The following is a 23,323-nucleotide window of genomic DNA, read 5'->3' as shown; positions in this document are numbered from 1 at the left end:
TGGAGACGTCAGGAGATGAATCCACATCTCCAGAGCTGAGAGTCAGCAGCTTTATCACTCTGTCATCATGCTGCCCATAACATTCTTTCCCATGTTGCTCTATAAGCCTGTATTAAAAAAGCTGACCATTCTCAGTTCTCATAAAATATGATGATACTTTCCACAATCTTTAAATGCTTTCGATGAGCAGTGTTTTTACTTTGAGAGAAACCAACTGCATGCAGATGACAAGGTGTGGCTGAGATCACTTCATCACGGAACACCCGCCCGTCGACTATTTGCAAAGACATCTGTGGGAACAGCCCAACAACGAGCGACTCTCGCACCACACCTTTCATTGCAGCCAGACTCCTTTGCCTTTTTTTTTTTGACTAATCCTGCTGAGTTTTTGTTATTGAAGAGTAAGGGGGGGCCTGAAATGCATTATCCTTTATTTAGAAAATGAGCGCAGCTTGGGAGCCACCCAGACACTCCCCAGTGACTCCAGCAAAGCTGATGGCCCAAGGGAGTCAATAAAGGTGGCAAGAGAGTCAACTTAAAACTATAAAGCTTACATTTTTGGTGACATTCTTTTAGTTGACTGCATGAAGCTTTTTTATATTAATACCCATGTTAAGACAGAGTGCACAGCTCCAAAGTCCTGGGTTCAAATCTCCATTTTGCTCTTTGTATGTGTGGAGTTTGCACGTTCTCACCGTGTCTGTGCAGGGTCTTCTCCTGTGCTTGTTAGGTTGAATGGCAGTCTTAAACTGGCACCTTGTGTGCCGCTTTGGACTGTAACCCCACAAATGGCCAGTTTATGCCTTGCACCTGATACCCCCTCGATCCTGAATTGGATGAAGTGGGTCTGCATAGATGGACTTTATTCACATTTCAAAGGCTCAGTTAACATTTCCAGGAAATCTTTCTCCATAGAAAACTAGAAGCTCCATATCATTGTGGTGATAACACACCTACAAACTTTCAAAGACAGAGACACAAATCTGTGGAAGGACTTGTCGGCTTTGGGCCCTCATGACTGTATACTGGAGCAAGCAGGTTTAAGATATATTTTTAAATGTATTTAGCCTGGAAGGGAACACAGCACCTTGATGACTTAATAACCTTTAATCAATATTCTTTTAGAAAGACTACAAGAATAGGAAGGGAAATTCTACAGTAAGCTGAACTGATTTGCTTGTTTCACTAGGGTCATTTTGATGTTCTTCTAATTACGGATGGCAGGGTTGGCACAGTGGCTAGTGCTTGTACTAGCCCACTTCAGAGACCTGGGTTCAAATCAGGACTGGATTACTGCCAGGGTGAAGTTGGCACATTCTGTTGGTGCTCTCTGCACTCTGCTTTTGCATGTTATGGTGGCTGAGGCTTGGCGATGGACTGGATGCCTTTCCAATGTCAGCTACTACCTGGCTCTTAAAACTACTAAGACAGACTGCGACACAATAATGGAAAAAGTGGGTTATTAAAATGTGCTAGTCGTTACTTCAGTTCAGAGATGCCATAATTTCATTATAGTCTTTTATTTTTGTATCTTAGATGTATAACATGATGTCTGGGTGGGCTTTAGGTTGTGGAATTACAGAGGTTTTTTTTTTGGCCACTGTAGTTTTATCTTTCCCCACTGGTCACCTGACCCATAGTGTAATTGTTTATTTGATTATTTTTTTCTTTGTTTTCACTTACTACCATTTATAAAACACTCTATATTGGAAGGCACTATATAAATAAATGTTGCTGTTTTTATTGTCAACTATGACCACTTAGCTGCCCTCGTCACTTTTGCAAATTAAATTTGTTCAAATTTCCAGCTCAGTTTACAAAAAGATATTCATATTTTTGTTATAGGCCCTGGTGGTCTGGAGTGTTAATTTATTTTAGCATTTCTAGTTCCCTTTGCTTTACATAATGCCACATACCGCCAACAAAAAGAAATGTATGATGAGGTTGAATTGCTGTTGTGGAAGTCCACAAATGAGCAGAGTTGGTCACTTGACACAAACCAACCCTAACATCAACCTAACATGCGTGTCGTTATAAGAGTTTTGATAATGATTAGTTGGAGCTTGCATCATCATCCATCTATCCATCCATCTTCTAAACCTGCTTATCCAGAGCTGGGTCATGGAAAAGCCTGAGCCTGTCTCAGCAAGCACTGTGTGCAAAGCAGGAACAATGTATGGATGGAGTGCCAGCCCGTCACAGGGTGAACACACACACTAGTGCCAAGTTACCATTGCCAGTCTACTTAATCTGAAATACCTTTATTGAGGTGTGAGTGTTTTGTTATTAGAGAGTAGATTATAAGCACACCTAAATTAAGCTAGAAGTTGTTCACTGGTGCCCTCATATCTCATCTAAAGTTGTCTAAAATGTACCCAGAGCAAGATCCAACCAGTGAGCAATGCCGTCAAGTACCTATACATATTGGGAATGCCCTGAGCATATCTATACATCTCTCAGGTAGCCTTGCATTTCAGATCACTCCTAATGCCATAACAGCACTATTTAGCGTAATAACAGATGGGATATGTGTTAAGTTATAATATGCTAAACCACAGTATTTGCACAAAGACTTATTTATAATGCTCAGTTGGAAGAATCCCAGTCCATCCGCTCCACTTCAATAGGGTAGCCGTGCTCAATGTTAGGTCAAATTACAAATAATCAAACTCTCTGTATGAGGATCTGTTCAAAATGAAAACTCGACAATGAAGTCATTAATGTAGTGCTAAAACAGACATGCTGGGCCTGTGCTCAGCTTCTTCACATTCTTTGTTGTTTACTCCTATACAAGAAGCACTTGAGACAGGGCCCTCTGGCCGAGGAGCTCTCTTACACGAATGAAGTTGAATGCTCAGTTTCTTGGATTGTTTTCAAAGAGGACTTTAGTGCTTGTTAAATCATTTTAATTTGCTTGAAAGAGTTGTGTTTTATTACAATATTTTGTTTCCAATTAACAGAAATTAGGTTAAAAAAAAGACGTTGCTCCTATCTACTGTGTGCTTAGGCCTTTCTTTAGTATCTCCATAAAGTCTTATATTCAGGCGCAATTCGAAGCTATAGCTTATGCACCCTACACCTCCATGGCTGCCTGCTGGGGTCTTAAGTTGTATTTCCTCATGAGGGTCTAATGTTCAGCACTTACACTGTATTAATGAGTCACAGATCAATGAAGTCTGCTCGGTGGTGTTTCTCAAATCTTCTCAAAAACACAAACAGGACAATTGTTAGTTGTTCTTTTAAGATGCTGGTAATATTTTATGGTTTAGCTTTCATGAAAACAAAATATGTTTCTATATTAAATATCTGCATTGCCAGGTAGTTTTCACAATTGTGAGACAGAAACCAGAAGAGCTTGAGAGGGAAACTGCCAAATTTGGCTTGGGCACGGCCCTGCCCGCCCCTTGTTCTTTAGTGACAGTGTCATGCAGTGTTCCTAATGAACTCGGAATAGAGGGACAGAATGACTATTTTCACCATCACAGAACCTGATCTACTGGTATTGTGACCTCATCACAAGTTTCTGTCTATGAGCTGGCAGGCTCCTCCCATTGTGTATAAAACCTCAATGTGAGCCTTCGTTAGGGACACTGGAAGGCACCTATCTGGGACTCAGACCTCTGAAGTCAAAGCAGAAGAAAGCTACCAAAGCTTAGAGAGAATGGCCTCTACTGGACTGCAGATTTTGGGCATTGCCCTTGCTGTGCTCGGCTGGCTGGCTGTCATCGTTGTGTGCGCCCTGCCAATGTGGAGAGTGACAGCTTTTATCGGCAGCAACATTGTGACGGCTCAGCTCATCTGGGAAGGCATCTGGATGAACTGCGTGGTGCAGAGCACGGGGCAGATGCAGTGCAAGGTCTACGACTCTCTGCTGGCCCTTTCTCAGGACCTCCAGGCCGCTCGGGCCCTCTCTGTCATCTCAATTGTGGTGGGGCTGCTTGCTATGTTAGTGTCTATTGTGGGAGGCAAATGCACCAACTGTGTGGAAGATGAGTCCACCAAAGCAAAGATAAGCATCACTGCCGGGCATTGCCTTCATACTCTCTGGCCTGCTCATCCTCATCCCTGTGTGCTGGACTGCCAACACCGTCATCAGGGACTTCTACAACCCACTGCTGACAGACGCCCAGAGGAGAGAGCTGGGAGCCTCACTCTACATCGGCTGGGCGGCAGCTGCAGTTCTCATCCTGGGAGGAGGTATGCTTTGCTGCTCCTGTCCGCCCCGGGAGGAGAAACCCTACTCTGCGAAATACTCTGCTGCAAGATCTGCTGCTCCAAGCAAAGAGTACGTGTGAAGAGCCCAGGAGTGGACTTTGTGATTGGACTGGTGACACAATTCATTCCAGGAAGAGAGTGCATGGACTGGTGCTTGCACCCCCTTTGATTGTTTGTTTCCTTTGTCGTGTTATGTTTCACTAGAAGTGATCATGTCCTCCCCCTCCTGAATACCAGAGACTGCGTCGGTTAACTGATCTGAACAGGGAGCGGCTGGCCACTCACATCTGAAGCACACAAACCCATTTGTGGTGTGGTAGGGGGTGGGGTGGGGGGGCTGATATGAGGTCAATGTTTGAGAAGTCAGAATTTTGGATAGCAAGCTTGTGTTAATACTTGAGACCTAATACTTAATACTGCAATCATTCAAAGTACATTAATATCTGTATTCTAGTAAAATCTTTATATTTTTACTGTGTAAAGCATTCATTTATATTAAATAGTTATGTTTGCTTACTCTTTTTATACAAACATTATGTTAGTGTGCAAATGCTGATAATCTTTAAAAAATGATAAAAAATAAAGCTTAATTTGTACTTTACCTGTCTTTTCATGTCTTCATTGGTACAAAACACTGAAAGTGCCAGAAATGTAACATTGGGTGGGAGGATTCCTCCAACTTTGGGGATTCAAGAAGAGGTCACTCCTTCCTTTTTCTTCAGTTCTGTCTTAGAAATTCTGTTAAGACTGCACCAACCTGAAATTTCTCCATGGGCTGTGTTTTCATAGAAAAAAGGCATCTTGATTATTAAATTGTTTATCTGAATAAAGAAAGGGGCCTTATTATTTTGAAATACTCTAAGATGAGCTCCTGTCTTGTGCACAAATTAAAATAAGTGAATGAGGCTATTGCTGAATAACAACCTTTACTCTAATGAAGAATTATCAAGTCCTCCTTAACTACATTTGTTTTATTTTATGATGTGAAGAGAAAGGGATTTTCTTTCTTTCTTTCTTTCTTTCTTTCTTTCTTTCTTTCTTTCTTATTTAATGGTTCCCGATTTCTTCTCTCTGCCACACGTCATTGTGATCTAGCAGGCAGGCAGACATACCTGAACTCTTATTATATTATTGTGACAGATGACAAAGTTCACGTTGCAAAACAATGCTAATCGGAAGGACAGGCAAACTGAACAAACTTTCAACTTATTTGAATTCGCGAACGGCGGTGACAAAGTCGCAAGTCCATTGCCGGAATATATCAGGACTTGGACTTCTGGTTCGTCACTAGCAGGGTTGCCCACCTTGTGGACTGTGTTTTCCGGGCCCCTTGGTGCTCTAAACATCCAAACAGATACGGCAGAACTAAAGGTGTCCGGATTGAGCGCCCGTCTCCAGGGCTGAGATGGCTGATGAGATTGGCTTTGTCGACTCCGCCTAAAGCTGAACTGATGGAAGGAGGCGCACTATGACATGGCGGCACTATGGAAACTGTACTTAAACAGCGAATATGTCTCTTTGCATTTCTACAGATCGGTATCGTATTGTTAGAAATAGCATTACTTAACTGTGAAACACACTTTAATATGGAAGAAAGTTGCCTTTGAATTAGTATAGCGTTACACCCAGTGCTCACACTCTTTCTTGTTGGGTTGGGCTGCGCGTGGTGTCTTTTGTCACGTAGCTGCCCTGCTTTGATTAACCCGATAATCAATTACTGCGAATTCTGATTCAGGCGAAGAGGTTCTATAGCAATACTCAGCTATCAATGATATCACTGAACCAATCTTACATCTACCATGTATTTTTAGGTTGATTTCAACTTTGTGTGCACCACCTGTTGCTTCTTTTCTCGATTCCCATTGTTTTTAATAGAGAGTCCTTATCTAAGTAGATTTATATTTAAAAAGAGGCACAGACGTGCTCATTTTGTTTAAAATGAAGGGGGCATGGAGTGTCCCATCTGCGACAATGGGCGTGCTGATGACAAATGCCCACAGGACAAATTGAAACAGCGCTAAGGTCAACCGACCGGTTTCTAAAAACTGCCAGTGGCAGCTCGGCACCCGCGTTCATTGTACTGGAGCAGAAATCCGTATTTATATATCAACCAACAAAGAAAATCGTTATTCTGTGGTTAGCTTGTGTTGGATTGACTGGATTTCGGTCTGCCTTTGAACAAAGTCTGAAGATTAAAAAATGCTAATTTTTTTAAATAAACACGAGGCAATACCCCGGCGGAGATAAAAAGGCGCCCCTCCTTATCGTCCCTCCACGTTCAAAAGTGACGCAATTTCAGGGCAGCAGCGAGCCAGTGTTCCCTCTCGGCACCATCGGGAGCAATGGTAGGAACCAGATCTGGACGGGACGCCAGTCCACCAAGTCCATTAAAGCGTATACATAGGTCGCTATTTATTCAAACAGATACACACAAGAATTGCAAAATGAGGGGAACTTCTGACCTGGCTAAAGATTGGAGAGCAGTCACAGTGAGGCATTATAGGAGCTCTAAAGGTGTGGGCACACATCCTGGAGAGAAGGCCAAGCGTAACCTACCTTGACAGGGATACCGGGTGAAGATGCAGGTATACCTGGGGCGGCCAGGGGGGGCTTTGGAAAGTCAATCTCAGGGCATACCTAAGTCGCCATTATTCAAAGATTCATCGAAACGCAGAAAGCGCGCTGTATCTTCATCGTTTAATGTCCTATTAAACATCCCAAGACTGGTGTTACCAAAATGGCAGACCTCGACCGCGATCGAAGCGCAGCATCAACTCAAGCAGTGTTGTCAAAGTCAGATCCCGGAGGATCGCGGTGGCTGCAGGTTTTTTTTTCCTATCCATTTTCGCCATTAATGGCCGGTAAACTGATGCTATTGATGAGTACTTCGGTTTGATTGACCTTTTTAACATTCTGAATCGTTAAACGGGCCACACAGTAGCCTAATACAATGCCAAGAGAGCCAAACGATGACGTGCTAACCGTGTTCTCGAAGACCCACCATTTATGTCGCTCCAGTCAATTTCCTAAAGCTATTAATGAAACCCATTTGATTCAATGGTTTCATTCTGACACAGTCCATTTTTCTGAGAGCAACAGTAAAGGCTGAATTGTTTGGGGTTGTTTTCTGGCAAGAAACATTCAGACATCTGCAGGCAGCGATTTACAGAACGCATGGAGAGCACAGATAGAATTGATGGCTAAATATTAGATAGATAGATAGCTCAACAATGTGTCTGTTTTGTTTCGTTTTTTTTGTTTTGTTTTTTTGATGACTGTGACAACACAAACTAACCTAACTAGTTAGCCGTCTTTGTGTTTGGTGAGATGACATTATCTTAAATCTCATACAAACAAGCCAATAGTTGATGCAAATTACAAAAAGGAAGATCATGCACATTAAACATGACGACTAACCATTTAAACAGTAACTGTATGAACTAACCGGATCTTAACAATTTTTTTATAAAAAAAAAAAAAACCAATGTCTTAAGAAATGCACATTTCTGTAAAGAGAACAGACGGGTGGCTCAGCAGTCAGCGCTACAGAATGGGTCAGATCCCTGCCAGTGTGGAGTTTGTACGTTCTCTGGGTATTTTGTTCTTTTTTTTTTCCTTTCTCTCATATCTCAGGGGTCTTAAGCTTATTGGCAGTTCCTTGTATTTGTGAGTCAATGCTGCGACAAACTGGCGACCCTTGCACTGTGCACGTCTCACAAAGCTGCCAGGGTAGACTTCAATTCCTGCGATTCTGAATTGGATTAAGCAGGTTTTAAAGTAAATGAATGGCCTTTTTGTTTCTTTTCGGGTATCAGTTTCAACACTGGCATTTTAATTATTTCTCCTTGTGCATGATATGCAATGAAACTTTGTAAGTTTTGGGACAAACTCAACAAGAAGCCTTAATTGTTTAAAGTCAAAGATGTCACTGAAGTAGCCACAGGGATTGGTTGCTGACCTCACAACCTCAAACAGGAATAGGTGATATGAAGAATAGTACACTCTTAAAAATAATATGCCACTTTACTGGGTTGTCTGGTATCTGGTAGACCCATTGCTTGAAAAATCTGTTTAATTCTGGGAAGGGTTCTCTGCATATGAAGATGGCCCTCTGCACCTGAAAAGTTTCTTAATATACCAAACATCTTTAGTATATAGTTGGCTATCTAGCAGATCAAGAAAACCTGAACCCGGCCTGTTAATGTATGCAAGGATCCACAAATCCATTGTTATTTCACTAAGCATTTATTGAATCGTGAGTATTTATGGGACCTGTTTCAGATGTAAAAAAAGGTTCTTTCTGGATTGGTTCTTTTGGGAACCAAAAATGGTGCCCCTCTGAAAGCTCTCTGAAGAACCACTTTGCCAACTCCATAGGGTAGAGGATGTTGAATCAATTAGCAGCTCTGGTCTACGCGGATGATGGATGATGATGGGAAAAATAGGGTGGGTGACCAGATTTTCAAATCCCCAAACGAGGCCACTTGTGTAGCGTGTATGTATGTGCATTGACTTGAGTCCACACATAATGTCCATCCTTGTTTATTTAGTGCCGGCTTTGTCTCATCATTATCAGAGAGAGAGAAAAAAACATTTTCACATCAAGACACATTTGCTTTTACATCAAATCACCACACATTTTTTGAAACTGGATTTTGCATTTCATAGACGTTTGTGATTTTCCTTTAGATATCTAAGCGCATGTAGGCCTATTACAAACTCAGAGCGCGGTACAATTTGTTTGTTTTCGAAGGTCCATAATGAATGTTAACGCGCTATTACATGCATTGAATTATAGCCTTCCGTAAACACCAGGTTCATTTACCTTCCTAACCTGATTCGCCTGCAGAATAAATGCATTGATCCTCGATAGCTTTTTCGACTGGAAGTCGACGGATGCTCATCAAAGTGCGCGACCGAGAAAACGCTTTTGTGATGAGTGAACAACGCTTCAGTCGCACAATTAGATACTGACTGGTTCGAGAAAAGGGAATGAATGCTTGCTAAACTCCCCATGATTAAAACGCATGCTGTCTTCGGCATTGGGGATTTGCCTACGGAAGCGACTTAGGGCAGAAAAAGGGTATTGTGAAGAAAAAAAGTCCATTTAATTATTCCATCCATCCACTGCAGGGTCGCGCCCGTCCCAGCAATCATCGGGCAGGAACAATCACTGGACGGGGCGCCACTTCATCCCAACGTGATGACGAGCACACACATACACCAGTAGCGTCAAATCCCCTAACCTGCCTGCCTTTGGATGGAAAGCGAAGCATGCGGAGGAAACTCACCAGTAAAATATACAAATTCCAGGCAGGGAACATACCGTGCTCCCACATGTTTAATGCATGCTTTAAGGTATTCTATCATGAAAACGATATCAAGTATACATCTTAGTATTCTAAAAATGTTTAGAGAGCTTTAATATCATGAAATTAATGCATGCTGTGTGACGATCGCTGCCCCTCGGCTACGCTCAGGGTAAGAGACAGCCAGTTTAAGAAGCACGTATAGCGATTAATGATTGGGTCGGGGAATACAGTACGCAGAATATGAAGCATTTAATGTTCTGCATTAGTTACGATGGGGGTTGAGAGTAAAAAAAAACATCCATTTGAAGATGAAGTTGACGACATTCCACTTTAATGACAAAATAAACGACGAGATTAAAGTGGACATTTTAAATGATAGTCGACATTTCGACTTTAATCTCTACATAGTCTTTTTTGCTTATCTGTGGCCCTAATACGTTTTCGTGTTTGTCACAATGCGGGTTGCATTTTTTTCCCAACGAAACCGCCTGATAGTGTAAACGACCAGTTATGATTGACAGTTTGCTTCTCTTTTGTTTGATTGATTGGTGGTTTGATGTCAGTGTCGGCTGAGGTGAGTTTGCTGCACAATACTTTTTCTTTAGATGGACAACCCGTTCAAACCGGCACATAATGTTATATTTCAGTTATTTCTCTAGACACCTCGACGCATAGCTTCAAATCAGGACTATCTTAGTCAAACCGCAACATCACATTAGGAGGAAAACTATATATTTTCTTTGTTTTTGTAAACGTGATAATATAGATGGATGTATTGAATGGATTACATTTCAAAGTATATTAATATTAGACGCGATGTTAATGTGTATGAGCATGACTATCAATCATTAAACCATAGATAATAAAGTTCACAAACCGAGAGCTGCCTTTTTTTGCGTGTGCGCTTTAAGGGTTGAATATCAAACGTCGGCATTATTATTCTTATTGAAATCTATGGACAAATCCGAATGTAATAGTTGTTTATGTAGATTTTTAGTACATACTTCAAAATGCATGCTTCTCTGTGAAAACTGAAACCAGCGACTTGACGAAGTTGACATGCGCAGTTGACCGACGAGGGCGCTTATGGGGCAAACCCGACTGGCAGCTGTGACAAGCCAGTTTGTCAGCATCTTGTTTTTTTGCCATTCTGCTGTTAATTAACACGGAAGGGACGTTTCCGTAAAACCCCTCGATACGAAACTGAACAGTAAGAAAATGGTGCGCCACAACCCCGACCCCCAGAAACGTATCACGAATATTAAAATAATAATGTGATAAGATGTGAATTTCCCCTTGGGAGTAATAAAGTATCTATCTATCTAATTATCTATCTAATTCGAACATTATTTTGAGGTGTATAGGTATGTGTGCATATACAGTAATATTTTAAAAAATTAAGTTATATAGAACTGATTCTATATAAATATATAATTATATATTTAACATTATATTTCATATGTCATTGCCATGTACACAAAGCATAACACATTTATGACCAATAATTAAATACGAAGTTTCGTTACATCGTCATAAGTGAATGAGAATTGCGGAAGTCGTAGTGACTCTTCTGCAAACCAGATGAACGAGAATCGACTTCGAGTCACTGTAACTTTTGCGCATGCGCTTTAAATAACTACCGGCATCAACATCACGCAGGACACGCATACGCTTTTGTGCTTCTGTTCGTTCGTCCGCATAAATCGGCTCACATATTTCACTGAATCAAAAAGAACGGATCGACTGCGAATAGCCCACCACTAGTTCTGAAGAGTTGCAAGGAATCCGCAATTGGAGAAGCAACCATATAAACCCCGTGTTGAAACATGAAGGCATAATACAATAGGCTTGTAACAACCAAATGAAGCTTAGCAATCCATTCTGTCAGAGAAACTGATGAAAAAAAGAGAAAACGATGAAATTTGTGGAAAATTTTACCTCTTTCTTCTGTGACCCCCCAGCGTCTATCCCACAATATGGTAGCACAAGTGTTGCATGTGGATCCCAAGCAGCCACCCGTCCTGCAGACTCCAGACTAAGAGGAACGTGAAAATGCCAGCAATGAAATTAACAGTAGCCCTACAGTGAAAACCGAGATGAAACTGTGTGTGAGCCTCTTCCCATCGAACACACTAAGACTGGAATTATGAATAATTACCCTGGTCTTGGCCAAAACAGCTATCAGATAAGGACCGCTGTTCACTGATGAGGAGACGGCTGGTTCAGGTGAAAAATAAAGTTTCGTCCTGTAAATAGCGAAGGCTGACTAACACCAATTATTATGTACAAATGAGAATGGAGAAAGGAAAAGTACATCATCAATGGTGAAGAGCGATAAGAATGATTGTGTGGTACGATTCTGCTCCCGTCTTTTTGGAAATAGAAATAGTAATCGGTTTAGAGGAGATGCCAGCCGAGACCAAAGCATGCAGAGTCAAGTTGTAGTCAGCTCTTCTGCCTCACACACACTTGGTTATCTACATCTTTAAGGTCATTTTCTAATATACAGTTTGTTTTCTCTTTGTGTTTTGTTCTGCTGTTAGGCTTGTTTTCCTAATGATGCTGTTCTCCATTTGAACATTTGTTGAGTGTTTTGCCATCAGGCTGTTCTCCTACTAAATATATATATATATATAATATAATTTATGCACTAGCTGTTATGGGGAATGATAGGTGTTGGGGGGGCCCCCCATACCTGTGTTAACTTAAGGCCCCCAAATCACCAAGTCCACCCCTGCATGCCACCTGTGACCCAGAAGATCCGATCATTTGGTTGAAAGCTATCGCGTCCATCTCTGATTTTAAATGAACGGCAAGCCAAACTGCCAAATGTGTGGTTTCCAGTTTTATGGATCTTTAAAAGTGCCCAAAGGAAGTTATTGCTTGTGGTATAGAGGGTCCACAGCTCAGATCAAAGGCCACTTTGTAAATGAATAACCGCCGCACTCGTGGCTTAGAGAGATGGGGTGGTAGTGTGGCCGGAGCAGTTCCCGGGTGAATTTGTGATGCGGACGGTCCTCGCATAAGGGCACAGGTGAAGAAGGTGAAGAGTTGTCCACATCCGTAATTGTTGCCAGGAGCTGCTGATTGCCACACCTGATCCACGTCCCCGGAGCATATAACAGAAGCGCGAGGCGATCAGGAGGGGAAAAGAAAGAAGAGAGAGACAAGAACGTGAAGGGAGGTTAAGGGTGAAGAACATGGCAGGAAGCAGGGCGGAGAAAGTCAGTGAGAGTGAGAGCGAGAGTGAGAGCAGGCTTGTGAAAGTTTAATGCAGCTGGTTGAAGAGCCCCGACGGAGTGTTTGGCCAACTCTTGGAGGGGGGGCTGTTGGAAGCAGTCGCTGCAGTTGAGCAGTTTTGAGGAGCTGGAGTGACCGGCAGAGAAAACAACTTGGCGCAGAAGGAAGCGGGAGTTGTGGAGGCTTTGGCCATGTTGAGCCCCAGTGCGAGTGCCCTGGCCGCTGGGGAAGGAACCCAAGTCTCAGTCCGGCTAGAGCCCGACGTAGCCAGGGATCGGAGGGCTACCGGACCAGAAATGAAGGAGCTGCATTTGCTGGTTGGGCGATTCACCTGTTGTGGGGCCCGAATGGGAGAAGCTGGGGAGCCACCAGTAAGGAACAAGTATGCACCAGAGTTTTAAAGAAAGACTGCTTCCAGCCATTATTTTAACCTCGTTGGTTTAAAGGAGTTTTTAACCTCCACAGTTCACTTGTCTTTATTGGATTATTTATTTATTAACTTTGAGAGACACTGCACTTATTTATTTGAACACTTTGATTTTGTTGATTTTTAATAAAAGCACTTAGCACTTTTTGCTCCATCCCCTTGCTTCATTGTTGATGTCTTCACTGCCTAGCTCATCGGTGACATTACCGATGGTGTCGGGTTCAAGAGCTCCCAGAAGCTGGATTGATCGATTGATTGATTTATAAAGCACTTCAAAAACAACATCAAGGCTGACCAAAGTGCTGTACAACAAAAAAAAAGAAAACCCAACATATCAGACACACAAAACCGAAAGGTAAATGAAACAGAAACACATAAACACATAAGAACTGAAAAGATTCTTAATAAAAAGCATACAGATAACCAACATATCATACTGGGTTAAAAGCCAGAGAGTAAAAATGTGTTTTTAAGTAGGATTTAAAGACAGCTAGTGAAGGAGCCTGTCTAACGTGCAACAGCAAATTGTTCCAGAGTTTTGTGGCTGCAACTGAAAATAGGTAGGGATAGGGAGCTTGGAGCAGAACCCACATCGTCACATTGCTATAAAGTTTGTGCCTTTTCCTTTCTCTGATTACTTTGGTTAAATAATCTCTTTAAAGATAAACTTGTCATTCCTTGAAAGCCTTTCTATAAAAACAAGAACAGAGAGTGGTTTTATATTTGGGGTGGGACACATGCTGTGAATTGTACTTAACTCGTCCACCCATCCTTCATAATTCCTATCCTCTCAATTCAGTCAGTGCCTGTGGGCATCTGCAGGAGCTTAGAAGATGTTAAGAAATGTGACCGAGTCTTTTGCACTTACCATTTCCTTCCATTAACAAACACATTTAACCAAATCAGGGTCATAGCTACATGATCTGTGGCATCATCACTGAATGCAAGCAAGCGGTCAACCCCAGACTGGATGGCAATTCATTGTGGCTCACACCTACACAGCCAATTAAATGAACATGCATGTCTTTGGGATGGACGAGGAAACTAAAAAGCCAAAAATGAAATCATTTGGAGATGGAGAGAGAATGCAGACTCCACACAGAGTGTGACCAAAGCAGGGCTGTGGTGCTGTGAAGCAGCCGTGCTAAGCACTGTGCCACCTACATTTACACCAGCTGAGAAGGGCACAGCCTTTAAAGGTTTCATCTTTAACTGTCTGATTTAATTCCTCCCTTATAAATTAGTTTTGTTCTTTGTGGTTTTTCTTGAAGTACAGCTAAAATATAAGATATTAATGTGCGCACCTTCCTGCAGAACTGGATGGATCAGGTGTCAGGTGGCAGTATAGGCACACTAAGCAGGGTGGCAGAACCAGCTTCAAGGAATGTGAAGCTGTTAAAGGGGTCATCGAAGAAAAACAAGAATGACAGTCCATGTAGGTCAGTATCTCCACCCAGTTAGCTCAAAGAGACAGAAACCAGTTTGGCTGTTTTTTTTTTCCATAGGTAGGTGTGTTCTCCTTTTCAGCAACCGGAACGTCCACCCCCCCAGCCTTTCTTCCAAATATATATCAGGTTGATTTCCTTGAGCTCACTGCCACCTGTCAAACGCTGCAGCCTCACTCGACAAACACAAAGCATCACAATGGCTGTCGCAGCTCTCGAGATGGCAGGCATCGCTCTGTCGGTGCTCGGATGGATGGGGGTAATCCTAGTCTGCGCCTTGCCTATGTGGAGAGTCACAGCCTTCATTGGCAGCAACATCGTGGTGGCTCAAGTCTTTTGGGAAGGCCTCTGGATGAATTGTGTCAATCAGAGCACTGGGCAGATGCAGTGTAAGGTCTATGACTCCTTACTGGCTCTTTCGCAAGATCTGCAAGCTGCTCGTGCCATGGTGACCATCTCTATTGCTCTGGGCTTCCTTGCTATCCTGCTGTCCATTATTGGAGCCAAATGTACCAACTGCGTACAAGACGAGAGTATCAAGGCCAGGATCAGCATTGCCACTGGCATCATGTTCATTATCACCGGGCTTCTCACCCTGATTCCTGTGTGCTGGACGGCCAACACAGTCATCAGAGATTTCTACAACCCTTTGCTGACAGATGCCCAGAGGAGGGAGCTCGGAGCCTGTCTCTATATTGGCTGGGCATGCTCGGCTGGTCTGATTGCGGGTGGTGCTCTGCTCTGCTGCTCCTGTCCACCTAAGGAGGACACCCACTACTCTCCCAAGTATTCAGTGGCAAAATCCACAGCTCCCAGTAAGATCTACGTGTAATGGGTACAGGCACAGATGCCATGGCAACAGAATCACATGGACTGGGATCCTCAAACAGTTTATGAAAAATTGGAAGAACCTGATAATCAGGATCTTGTCGAATGTGCCAGTTCATCTTTTTAAAGTGTTTTTGTTATTTTTTTTATTTTCAGTGGCTTTGTAAATAGTTCCTGCATACTCTGGGAAAAGTTTTATAAAGGCAATTGAAGTGGAGAGCTTCAGGAGTGTTGGGAGTTTTGTAAAAGTGACCAGGATTTGAAGAGACACTGAGTTGGAGTTTCATTGCTGTGAACTGCTGGAGTGGGAAAGGCCAAAGCACAAGCAATGACTGCTTAGGATTTGAGCGTCTTTGAGCTTTCATGGGGTTGTTATTCACATACTCAGTAGTCTTCTGCACTGGGTCTTGAACTGTGGGGGTCACAGTCACCAAAGGGTCACTTTGGTACCCTGCATGGCCTCCATCACTTAACAGACTTATCCATTCTAGAGCGACTTTTTTTTACGTATTCCAATTGTGCATTGTGATTTATTGTAAATATTAAACAAATGTAACAAACAATGATGCTTAAAAAATCTTAACGACTGGTTTTCCTTTGCTCTTCTTCGAATTCATTTTAAATAACGAGAATATATCTTGTAGTCTAAACAAGAACGGGAAAATGTAATTATTCAGCCCTGATGTGAAGCTTCATTTGTGCGAGTACCGACACATTGCAGCAATCTTTCTCGCAGCAGCCAATTTTCATGAGGGTTTTCATTAAGCTCATAAATCACATATGCACATTTAGAGCCGTCCAAGTGTGTGAGGGCACCTCCAGGTACATTTCTCTTTGTGTTCTCTGTCTTTCTGCAAGTGGGTCTCGTGTGCTAATGTGGTACATCTGAGTGTCGGCTGTAAGTGTCTGCGTGTGCTCTGGTGTAGCTGTTCATGAGTCGTGTTTTCTTTGTTATATAGTGTGTGTGTGTGTGTGTGTGTGTGGGTGTATGTGTGTGTGTCCAGGTGCTTTTGCTTGTCGCTGGATTTTGGCGCACCTGAGGTTTTCCTCTCTATGTGCTCTCACTTCTCCGATTGCGTCTTTGAGGGCAGGCCGCCATTTCTTGTGTCATCACGCGCTCTCCACCACTTAGATGTGTCTTTGACACTAAATACATATCTGTGTGTACTTTGGTTCACTTACAAATTAATTTGCATTTACTGTATATTTGGCTGACACTTTTACCCAAGGCAACTGAAAAGACATTTGCATTTGAGATATGATTGGTTACATTTCTTTTATTTTTTCAGTTGGAGCACAGTGCGGGTCAAGTGACTTTGCTGATGTTTAGTGGGATTTGAACACACAATCTCAGGGTCTGAAGAACTACACCACACTGATAGGATTAGCGTTCATTACAATTGTTCATAAATACATTGTTATTTTTTTTTTTTAGTTCAAGTATAAGGCTGGTTTAATTGGCTGCTCAGAAGTCACATAGAAGGTCAGAAGAGGGAGCACCATGCCACTGACATGTCTGCTCACCATTTGTGTTTATGAATGCAGATGCCACTGGACCTCATGTCCTCATGTGCAAGCATTTCGGCAACGCTGTGTCTCGATGTGCTCTTGTTTACCTGTGTGTGTGTGTCTACGTGCACCTGTACAGTATTTAGTCCTATGCTAAGCTTTCCGACTTGTTGTTTTATTTGTGAAGATCCCACTGACATGTGCCTCTGTATGTTCTTGGGTTTGACAGACGTGTCTGTGTGTGTGCAAACAAACCGCTGATTCTACTGTTAGTGCCAATCTGTGCTGTGGGTTTGTGTGTTTCTGCACACTTTGTGCAATTCTGTTTCTTTGTCTGTCTTTCTATGTTGCTAGTCTTTTTCCTCTTGCTGCTTCAGTACAATATTTCACTTTACTGTTTACATGTAAGCTGTCAGCAGGTTATATGAAAGATTTGGGTTTTTTTTGGCTCATCTTCATTTCTATAAACTTATAAACAGAAGAAAAATGTACAAAGGTTGTGTTCTGTAGGATCAGCTAGAACATAAGAATCAATCAAAAAAGGTTGTAGTGCAATAGTGTAGGGGTGGCACAAAGGAATGACGGCTTGAAATGAGGTGTTGAGGGTCAGAAAAAGAATTGAAGTAAAGTCTAATAATCCTTATATTAAGTGTTAACTTGAATTTAATGGGGGGGGTGAAAGAAAGAAAGAAAGAAGTCCCCTTTTCTTCTGCTTCCTCTGGGTTTGTCATTGATGAACGAGGGAGCGCTGAGTCAACATTTTTATTAGCCTGTTTTATCTTTTCCATCAGATTACAAGAACAGAATATTTTTTAAGTTTTTGTTGATCTTTAGTATAGCTAAAAATCTCTCCAGGTTTGCTCTTCTCTTGAGTTTAGACACACAGACTCTTACAAACTTGGATTGCTTATTATGATGGCCAGGTAAGAGCCAGCTATCCATTTGACAATTGACAGGGGTTGGTCAGCATGCAGCCACCACATGTTTTCTGCTTTTACAAAGGAATTGGGGCAGCACGGTGGCGCAGTGGTAGCGCTGCTGCCTCACAGTTAGGAGACCTGGGTTCGCTTTCCGGGTCCTCCCTGTATGGAGTTTGCATGTTCTCCTCCTGTCTGCTGGGGTTTCCTCTGGGTGCTCCGGTTTCCTCCCACAGTCCAAAGACATGCAGGTTAGGTGGATTGGTGATTCTAAATTGTCCCTAGTGTGTGCTTGGTGTGAGTGTATGTGTGTGTGCCTTGTGGTGGGCTGGCGCCCTGCCCGGGGTATGTTTCCTGCCATGCACCCTGTGTTGACTGGGATTGGCTCCAGCAGACCCCCGTGACCCTGTAGTTAGGATACAGCGGGTTAGATGATGGATGGACAAAGGAATTGGAATTTTCATTTCAAAATTTGGAATTTATTATAGTTTCATTCCAAGTTTGTCGGAGCTGAGTATGCATGGGAGTCAGGGCAGTGCCTCCAGATTTGCAGACTGGAGTGGGGGTCTTCAAAGGGGAAGCAGGAGTTTATATTGCAGTTTTCAGGTGTGTTTCGCAATTATTTGTGAATTTGCCAACCCCTATCTATGTGTGCTCTGAAGGTTGATAATCAGCACTTTCCAATATCGGGTGAAGGTACTCTGCTGGAAAAGAATGATTTCCTTTTTGCAAATTAGGAAGAAGTATTTACCCCAAATGACTGAATTTAAACATTTTAGGGTTTCCTTCATTTGTGAGGACAGAGGAAATCTTAATGTTGACCAAAAATGACAGCAGTGGCCACAGTTAAGCAAGTTGCTGAAGCAGGAGGGGAGTAGCGGGCTACAAGTCTTCGGACAGAGCTTTTGATTTACTATTGAGATTAAATCACCAAATCTTGTCTGTGTTCACAAGCTTAGGATAATTAATGACCAGAACAACACGATTTTACTTACAAGCATCTGAAGTCTAAGTGTTCCTGAACTGGGATGTTTTGCTCAACTTCCTTGCTAGGCCGACACACTCAGCTGTATGATGGTATGTTAACGGAGAACTGCTACTTTTCTGGATTGAAAGTTGAAAATTGATGTGGTGTCCCTGACGAGAAGTTCGCTCAGGGTGTGTCAGCCCCACTTCTTCAGTCATTACATGTCCAGCCAAAGACCCCTCAGTAAGGGGATTTGAACATCAGTTGCTGCATCAGAGAGCACTTTGTTTAAAATGCTGAATTGAAAAGCTTATGCTCTTTCATCCAGCAGCCCGCACCACTTCTAACCATGCAAGTGCTAATGTCATGTACAGGGGAAAAATGTTTCACCCTGTTATAGGTGGTCTGAGTAAACCTACGGGTGACTCTCACAACAGGGCTTAGCAAGTATGACCCATTGTAAGAAGAAGAAGAAGGGCAGGCAGAAAGGATTAAGAGCACCTGACCACATCTACAGATCAAGTGGGCTTGTTTGTCCCACACCACATGGCAACACCAAGGACAAGAGTGAAGTGTGGCCACTTTATTATGTGTACATGCCCCTCACATACAGTATGTAAGGAGTCAGTGCCATTGACAACAGGTAGACATTGTGTGCACAGTTTAGAAGAATGGACAGGCTTAGAGATTAAAGAGGATGATGAAAGTGGACAGATTTTATGCCCTAGATTTGACACAAAGAGTGAAATGTAGGGTAATTCTCCATGCCCAAAGAGTAGGAACATTTTGGAAAAATAAAATGAATTCATTTGAATACACTGGCTTATCCAGTCATCTCAGTATCTATGGGATTAGATGGAACCAATGAGGTCCACTAGAAGCTAATTTGCATAAACCTCTCAGGAAACACCTATGAGTGGAACTGGGCCCTGTGACGGACTGGGGCACTGTCAAGGGCTTGTTCTTGCCTTGCCCACTGTACTTCTAGGATAAGCTTTGTCCCTTAGCAACTGAGAACTGTATTAGATGGGTTTGAAAATGTTATGGGACAAACTGGAGTTAACATGGGACAGCAATTTGATAACTTCTTGTGTCCATCTAGGTCCTAATGAATTCAGGCTGCTCTTTGAGAAAATGTGAATTATGTCACTCTTATGGACATCTACCTAATGAAGTAGCCAATCAGTGTTTTGTGATAAATCCAGTGTGAAGAATGCCTTAAGTGAAAAGGTTCAACAAGCATGCCATTTTGCATACTTTGGCTTTCTGTTCCTGATATGGCAGTGGTACAGCAAACTAGCTATTTACAAAGGCTCAAGAAATAACAAACAGCAACAACCCCCCCAATCAAATACACACAAGAATTACAAAAGGAAGAAAACGTCTGACTTGGCTTAAAGATAGGAGAGCAGTCACAATGAGGCATTATAAGGGCTGTAAAGGTAAATGGGGTTAAAATGTGTTGGAACACATCCTGGACAGAAGGCCAAACATAACCAGCCCTGGCAGGGATACCAGGTGTGGAGGTTCAGGTATACCTGGGGCTACCAGAGGGAGATCTTTGGGTAGACAACCTCAGGGGTTTTGTAGGGTCATGCCTGACCCAGGGATACTTCAGAGCAGGCTGGAAGAGACCTTGGATGTGGTGTGGGGATAAAAGAGGCCAGCAGCCACTGCTTTCATGAACTTGGAATTGGGTGGAGTGTGGATGAGCACTCACTTGGAAGAAGGCAAGAGGTACAAGGTGGGAGAAAAGTAGAACGTTTAAACGGGGAGGTGTGGAGGGTCTTTTCAGTTTTGCTTTACTACCTCATTGATTGTGTTTCACCTCCAAAGTCCTGTAACTTTCTTTATTCAGTTGTAATGAAATCTTCCTTCCCTTTTATTTTTAGTTTCTTTGGCATTTTTGGGATTTGGGGGTTGCACAATCACCCCCCACAGGCTACAAGGTGTATTGCCATTGCTATAAAGGAGCCCCAGTAGTGTTTCTTGACACACTTGTTCTGATAATTTTGTTGGCTGAAAGTCCTCAGTGTTAGTGTGTCAGAGAGAGGATGGGAAGCCTTGTTCATAATGGCCATCAGTTTTGTCCTCAGTTCTCTTTGCAAAAAGTTTGCAAGTGTGAGATTTTTTTTTTTAACTTCTCAAGGATATTTGTTTGTATACAGATTGACTCTGCCAATGGGGTCTTCATTGTAGAACAGACTTCCTTGAAGTTGCCATTGCACTCTCTCCATGGTAAGTGTAAGAGACACTCACACACTAAAGTTCAGGGTGATATCAGGCCACGTTTCATAGACCCCAAAGACATTTTAAATGTCCTGTTACTCTCACTTCACAAGCTCAACAACATTGGAGTAAGTGGAATAGGGTCTACAATGAATTAACTACTATGACCTTTTTTATCTTTGATGACCCATTATCCACCTGATCATCCATCCATCCATTTTCCAACCCCCTAAATCCGAATACAGGGTCACGGGAGTCTGCTGGAGCCAATCCCAGCCAACACAGGGCACAAGGCAGAAACCATTCCTGGGCAGGGTGCTAACCCACCACAGCCACCTGATCATCACAGGAAAAAAAAAAAACATCTACGGACCTGCTTTGCTCTTTTAAGGTCACTAATTTAAACTCTTCTTATGCATTTATGTCTCTCCAGCTATTCAAAACATGGCACTTCAGTCAGTAGGCATATCCTTGTCTATGGTTGGACTGGCCGGCACCATCGCAATCTGTGCAATGCCAATGTGGAGGGTGACAGCATTCATTGGAAACAACATTGTGGTGGCCCAGGTGTTTTGGGAGGGTCTCTGGATGAACTGTGTGTACCAGAGCACAGGCCAGATGCAGTGCAAGATGTATGATTCCCAGCTGGATTTGTCTCCTGATCTTCAGACTGCCCGTGGTTTGGTGGTCATCAGTATAGTCATGGCCTGTCTTGGATTCCTGATCTTTGTAGTGGGTGCCCAGTGCACCAACTGTCTAGAAAATCAGCGTGCTAAAGCCACAATTGTGGTGGTGTCTGGAGTCACCTATGTCCTCACCGGCATTACAACACTAGTACCAGTGTGCTGGACAGCAAACACTATCATCCGTGACTTCTACAACCCTCTGGTACCTAACGCTCTCAAGAAAGAGCTAGGTGCTGCTCTCTATGCTGGTTGGGCAACAGCAGCCTTCTTGCTAATTGGAGGGGCCATGTTGTGCTGGACCTGCCCTCCAGAAAAAGAGCATTACCCCATGAGGTACACACCTGCCAAGCCAAATACTGTCAACAGCTACATTTCCCAAAACTATGTCTGAGCCTCTCGTCCCCTTTCTTGCCACCAGCTCTATCCCACCAGTTGAATTAGACTGAAGAGAACTCTTGCTTCCTTTCTGATCTCTTAATTACTTCTGCATGTCACTCTGCTGCTGTCAATCACTTTGAGGACATTGTTCAGCTGACGGATACTCCTTTACTCAGATTGTAAGAGTCTCCAGATAGGCTGAATTCATTTATTTTCTTGAGAGTCTACTAATATTGTCTACCTCGTGCAGACTAACAAAGGCCTTGGCTTTGTCACCCTGAGTACAAGCGAACAATCCCAGCACGTAAGAGTGATGGTCCTCTGAATGCCAGTCTCCACTGCCCCACTTTTCATTAAAGCTGTTACTCTTCCTGCCTCCTTTATCTGAGTTTTATCAGTTTTATTATCAAATTTACAAAGCAAAAGCAATTGACTATATTAAACCACAGCCCTAGACAGTCTATAGATCTCTTAATTTGTTCTTTTATTTTTGTATAGTTTAATAGTTATTGGTACTTTTATACATGTAAATGAGGTATGGTTTTGTATTTTTCTGTTTTATATTTGTATATCTGAATATAATCACTATGTAAGAACAAATTTAAATAAACTAAATGCAACTGACCTGATGCTCAACTCCTCATTATAACTACTGTAATAATCACAATGTGAGTATTTTCCAGATTTTTTGCTTATTTCGAATTTCTCTCAGTCACATGGACATACTGCAGACACCTGCTCCCTTCTCATTTTTGGCATATGTTCACTTTATTACTATGCCATAGTAAGCATTTTGAGCTTTAGTCTTTTGGGATTTGCTGCCATTAGCCAGGGCCTAAAGTGGGGGCCTAGTGGTGTGTGCTGATCTTAGTTATAATATGTCACCTTGTGATTAAAATAGTTTTAGTTACTCACAGGTATTGTATTAAATATAGTGTTCTGTTATTATTGTATATTTTTTCCAATTAGTTAGGAGTTCCTAAATGGATGTTTTATAGTCTAGCTCTCCTCGCTTTGGCTGTCTGGCCATAGCCCATAGTGAGTAGCTGGGTTACCCACTTAAACTGGTCAGATTCAGTAGAAGAAAACACACAGAACTGCCATGCCATCGTCCACAAGTTGAAAAATGAGGTTGGAGTGCAGCATTAGTCAAGATGGACCCAGACCTCT

General features: G+C 42.5%; 3 protein-coding genes across 5 annotated transcripts in view; all 3 read left to right on the top strand.

Moving 5' to 3' along the window:
* Positions 1-22,682, top strand: part of LOC120531498 (claudin-4-like) — a 29,159-nt gene extending 6,477 nt beyond the window's left edge. For 2 of the 3 annotated variants that reach the window (XM_039756963.1, XM_039756964.1), the window contains exon 2: positions 21,523-22,682. In XM_039756963.1, the coding sequence (XP_039612897.1) occupies positions 21,534-22,166 (633 nt within the window). In that variant the 5' untranslated portion in view covers positions 21,523-21,533 and the 3' untranslated portion in view covers positions 22,167-22,682. Of the gene's footprint in view, positions 1-6,737; positions 6,801-21,522 lie in introns of those variants that run through there. The other variant, XM_039756965.1, reaches the window with a different exon arrangement.
* On the top strand, positions 3,581-4,385 carry LOC120531499 (claudin-4-like). Its single transcript, XM_039756966.1, is given in 2 exon segments — positions 3,581-4,018; positions 4,020-4,385. Coding segments are annotated over 2 exon segments (633 nt in total). The 5' UTR covers positions 3,581-3,661; the 3' UTR covers positions 4,296-4,385.
* Positions 14,769-16,050, top strand: LOC120531500 (claudin-4-like). The gene has a single exon (XM_039756967.1). It carries the CDS (start codon positions 14,839-14,841, stop codon positions 15,469-15,471), a length of 633 nt encoding a protein of 210 aa, XP_039612901.1. The 5' UTR covers positions 14,769-14,838; the 3' UTR covers positions 15,472-16,050.
* Positions 22,683-23,323: the final 641 nt, after the last annotated feature.

This window comes from Polypterus senegalus, chromosome 6 (genome assembly GCF_016835505.1).
Source record: "Polypterus senegalus isolate Bchr_013 chromosome 6, ASM1683550v1, whole genome shotgun sequence".
Lineage (NCBI taxonomy): Eukaryota > Metazoa > Chordata > Cladistia > Polypteriformes > Polypteridae > Polypterus > Polypterus senegalus.
This window is presented reverse-complemented; position numbering and strand designations above follow the sequence as displayed.

Excerpts from the sequence above, each read along its gene's own strand:
- LOC120531500 (XM_039756967.1), top strand. The coding sequence starts at position 14,839 with ATGGCTGTCGCAGCTCTCGAGATGGCAGGCATCGCTCTGTCGGTGCTC.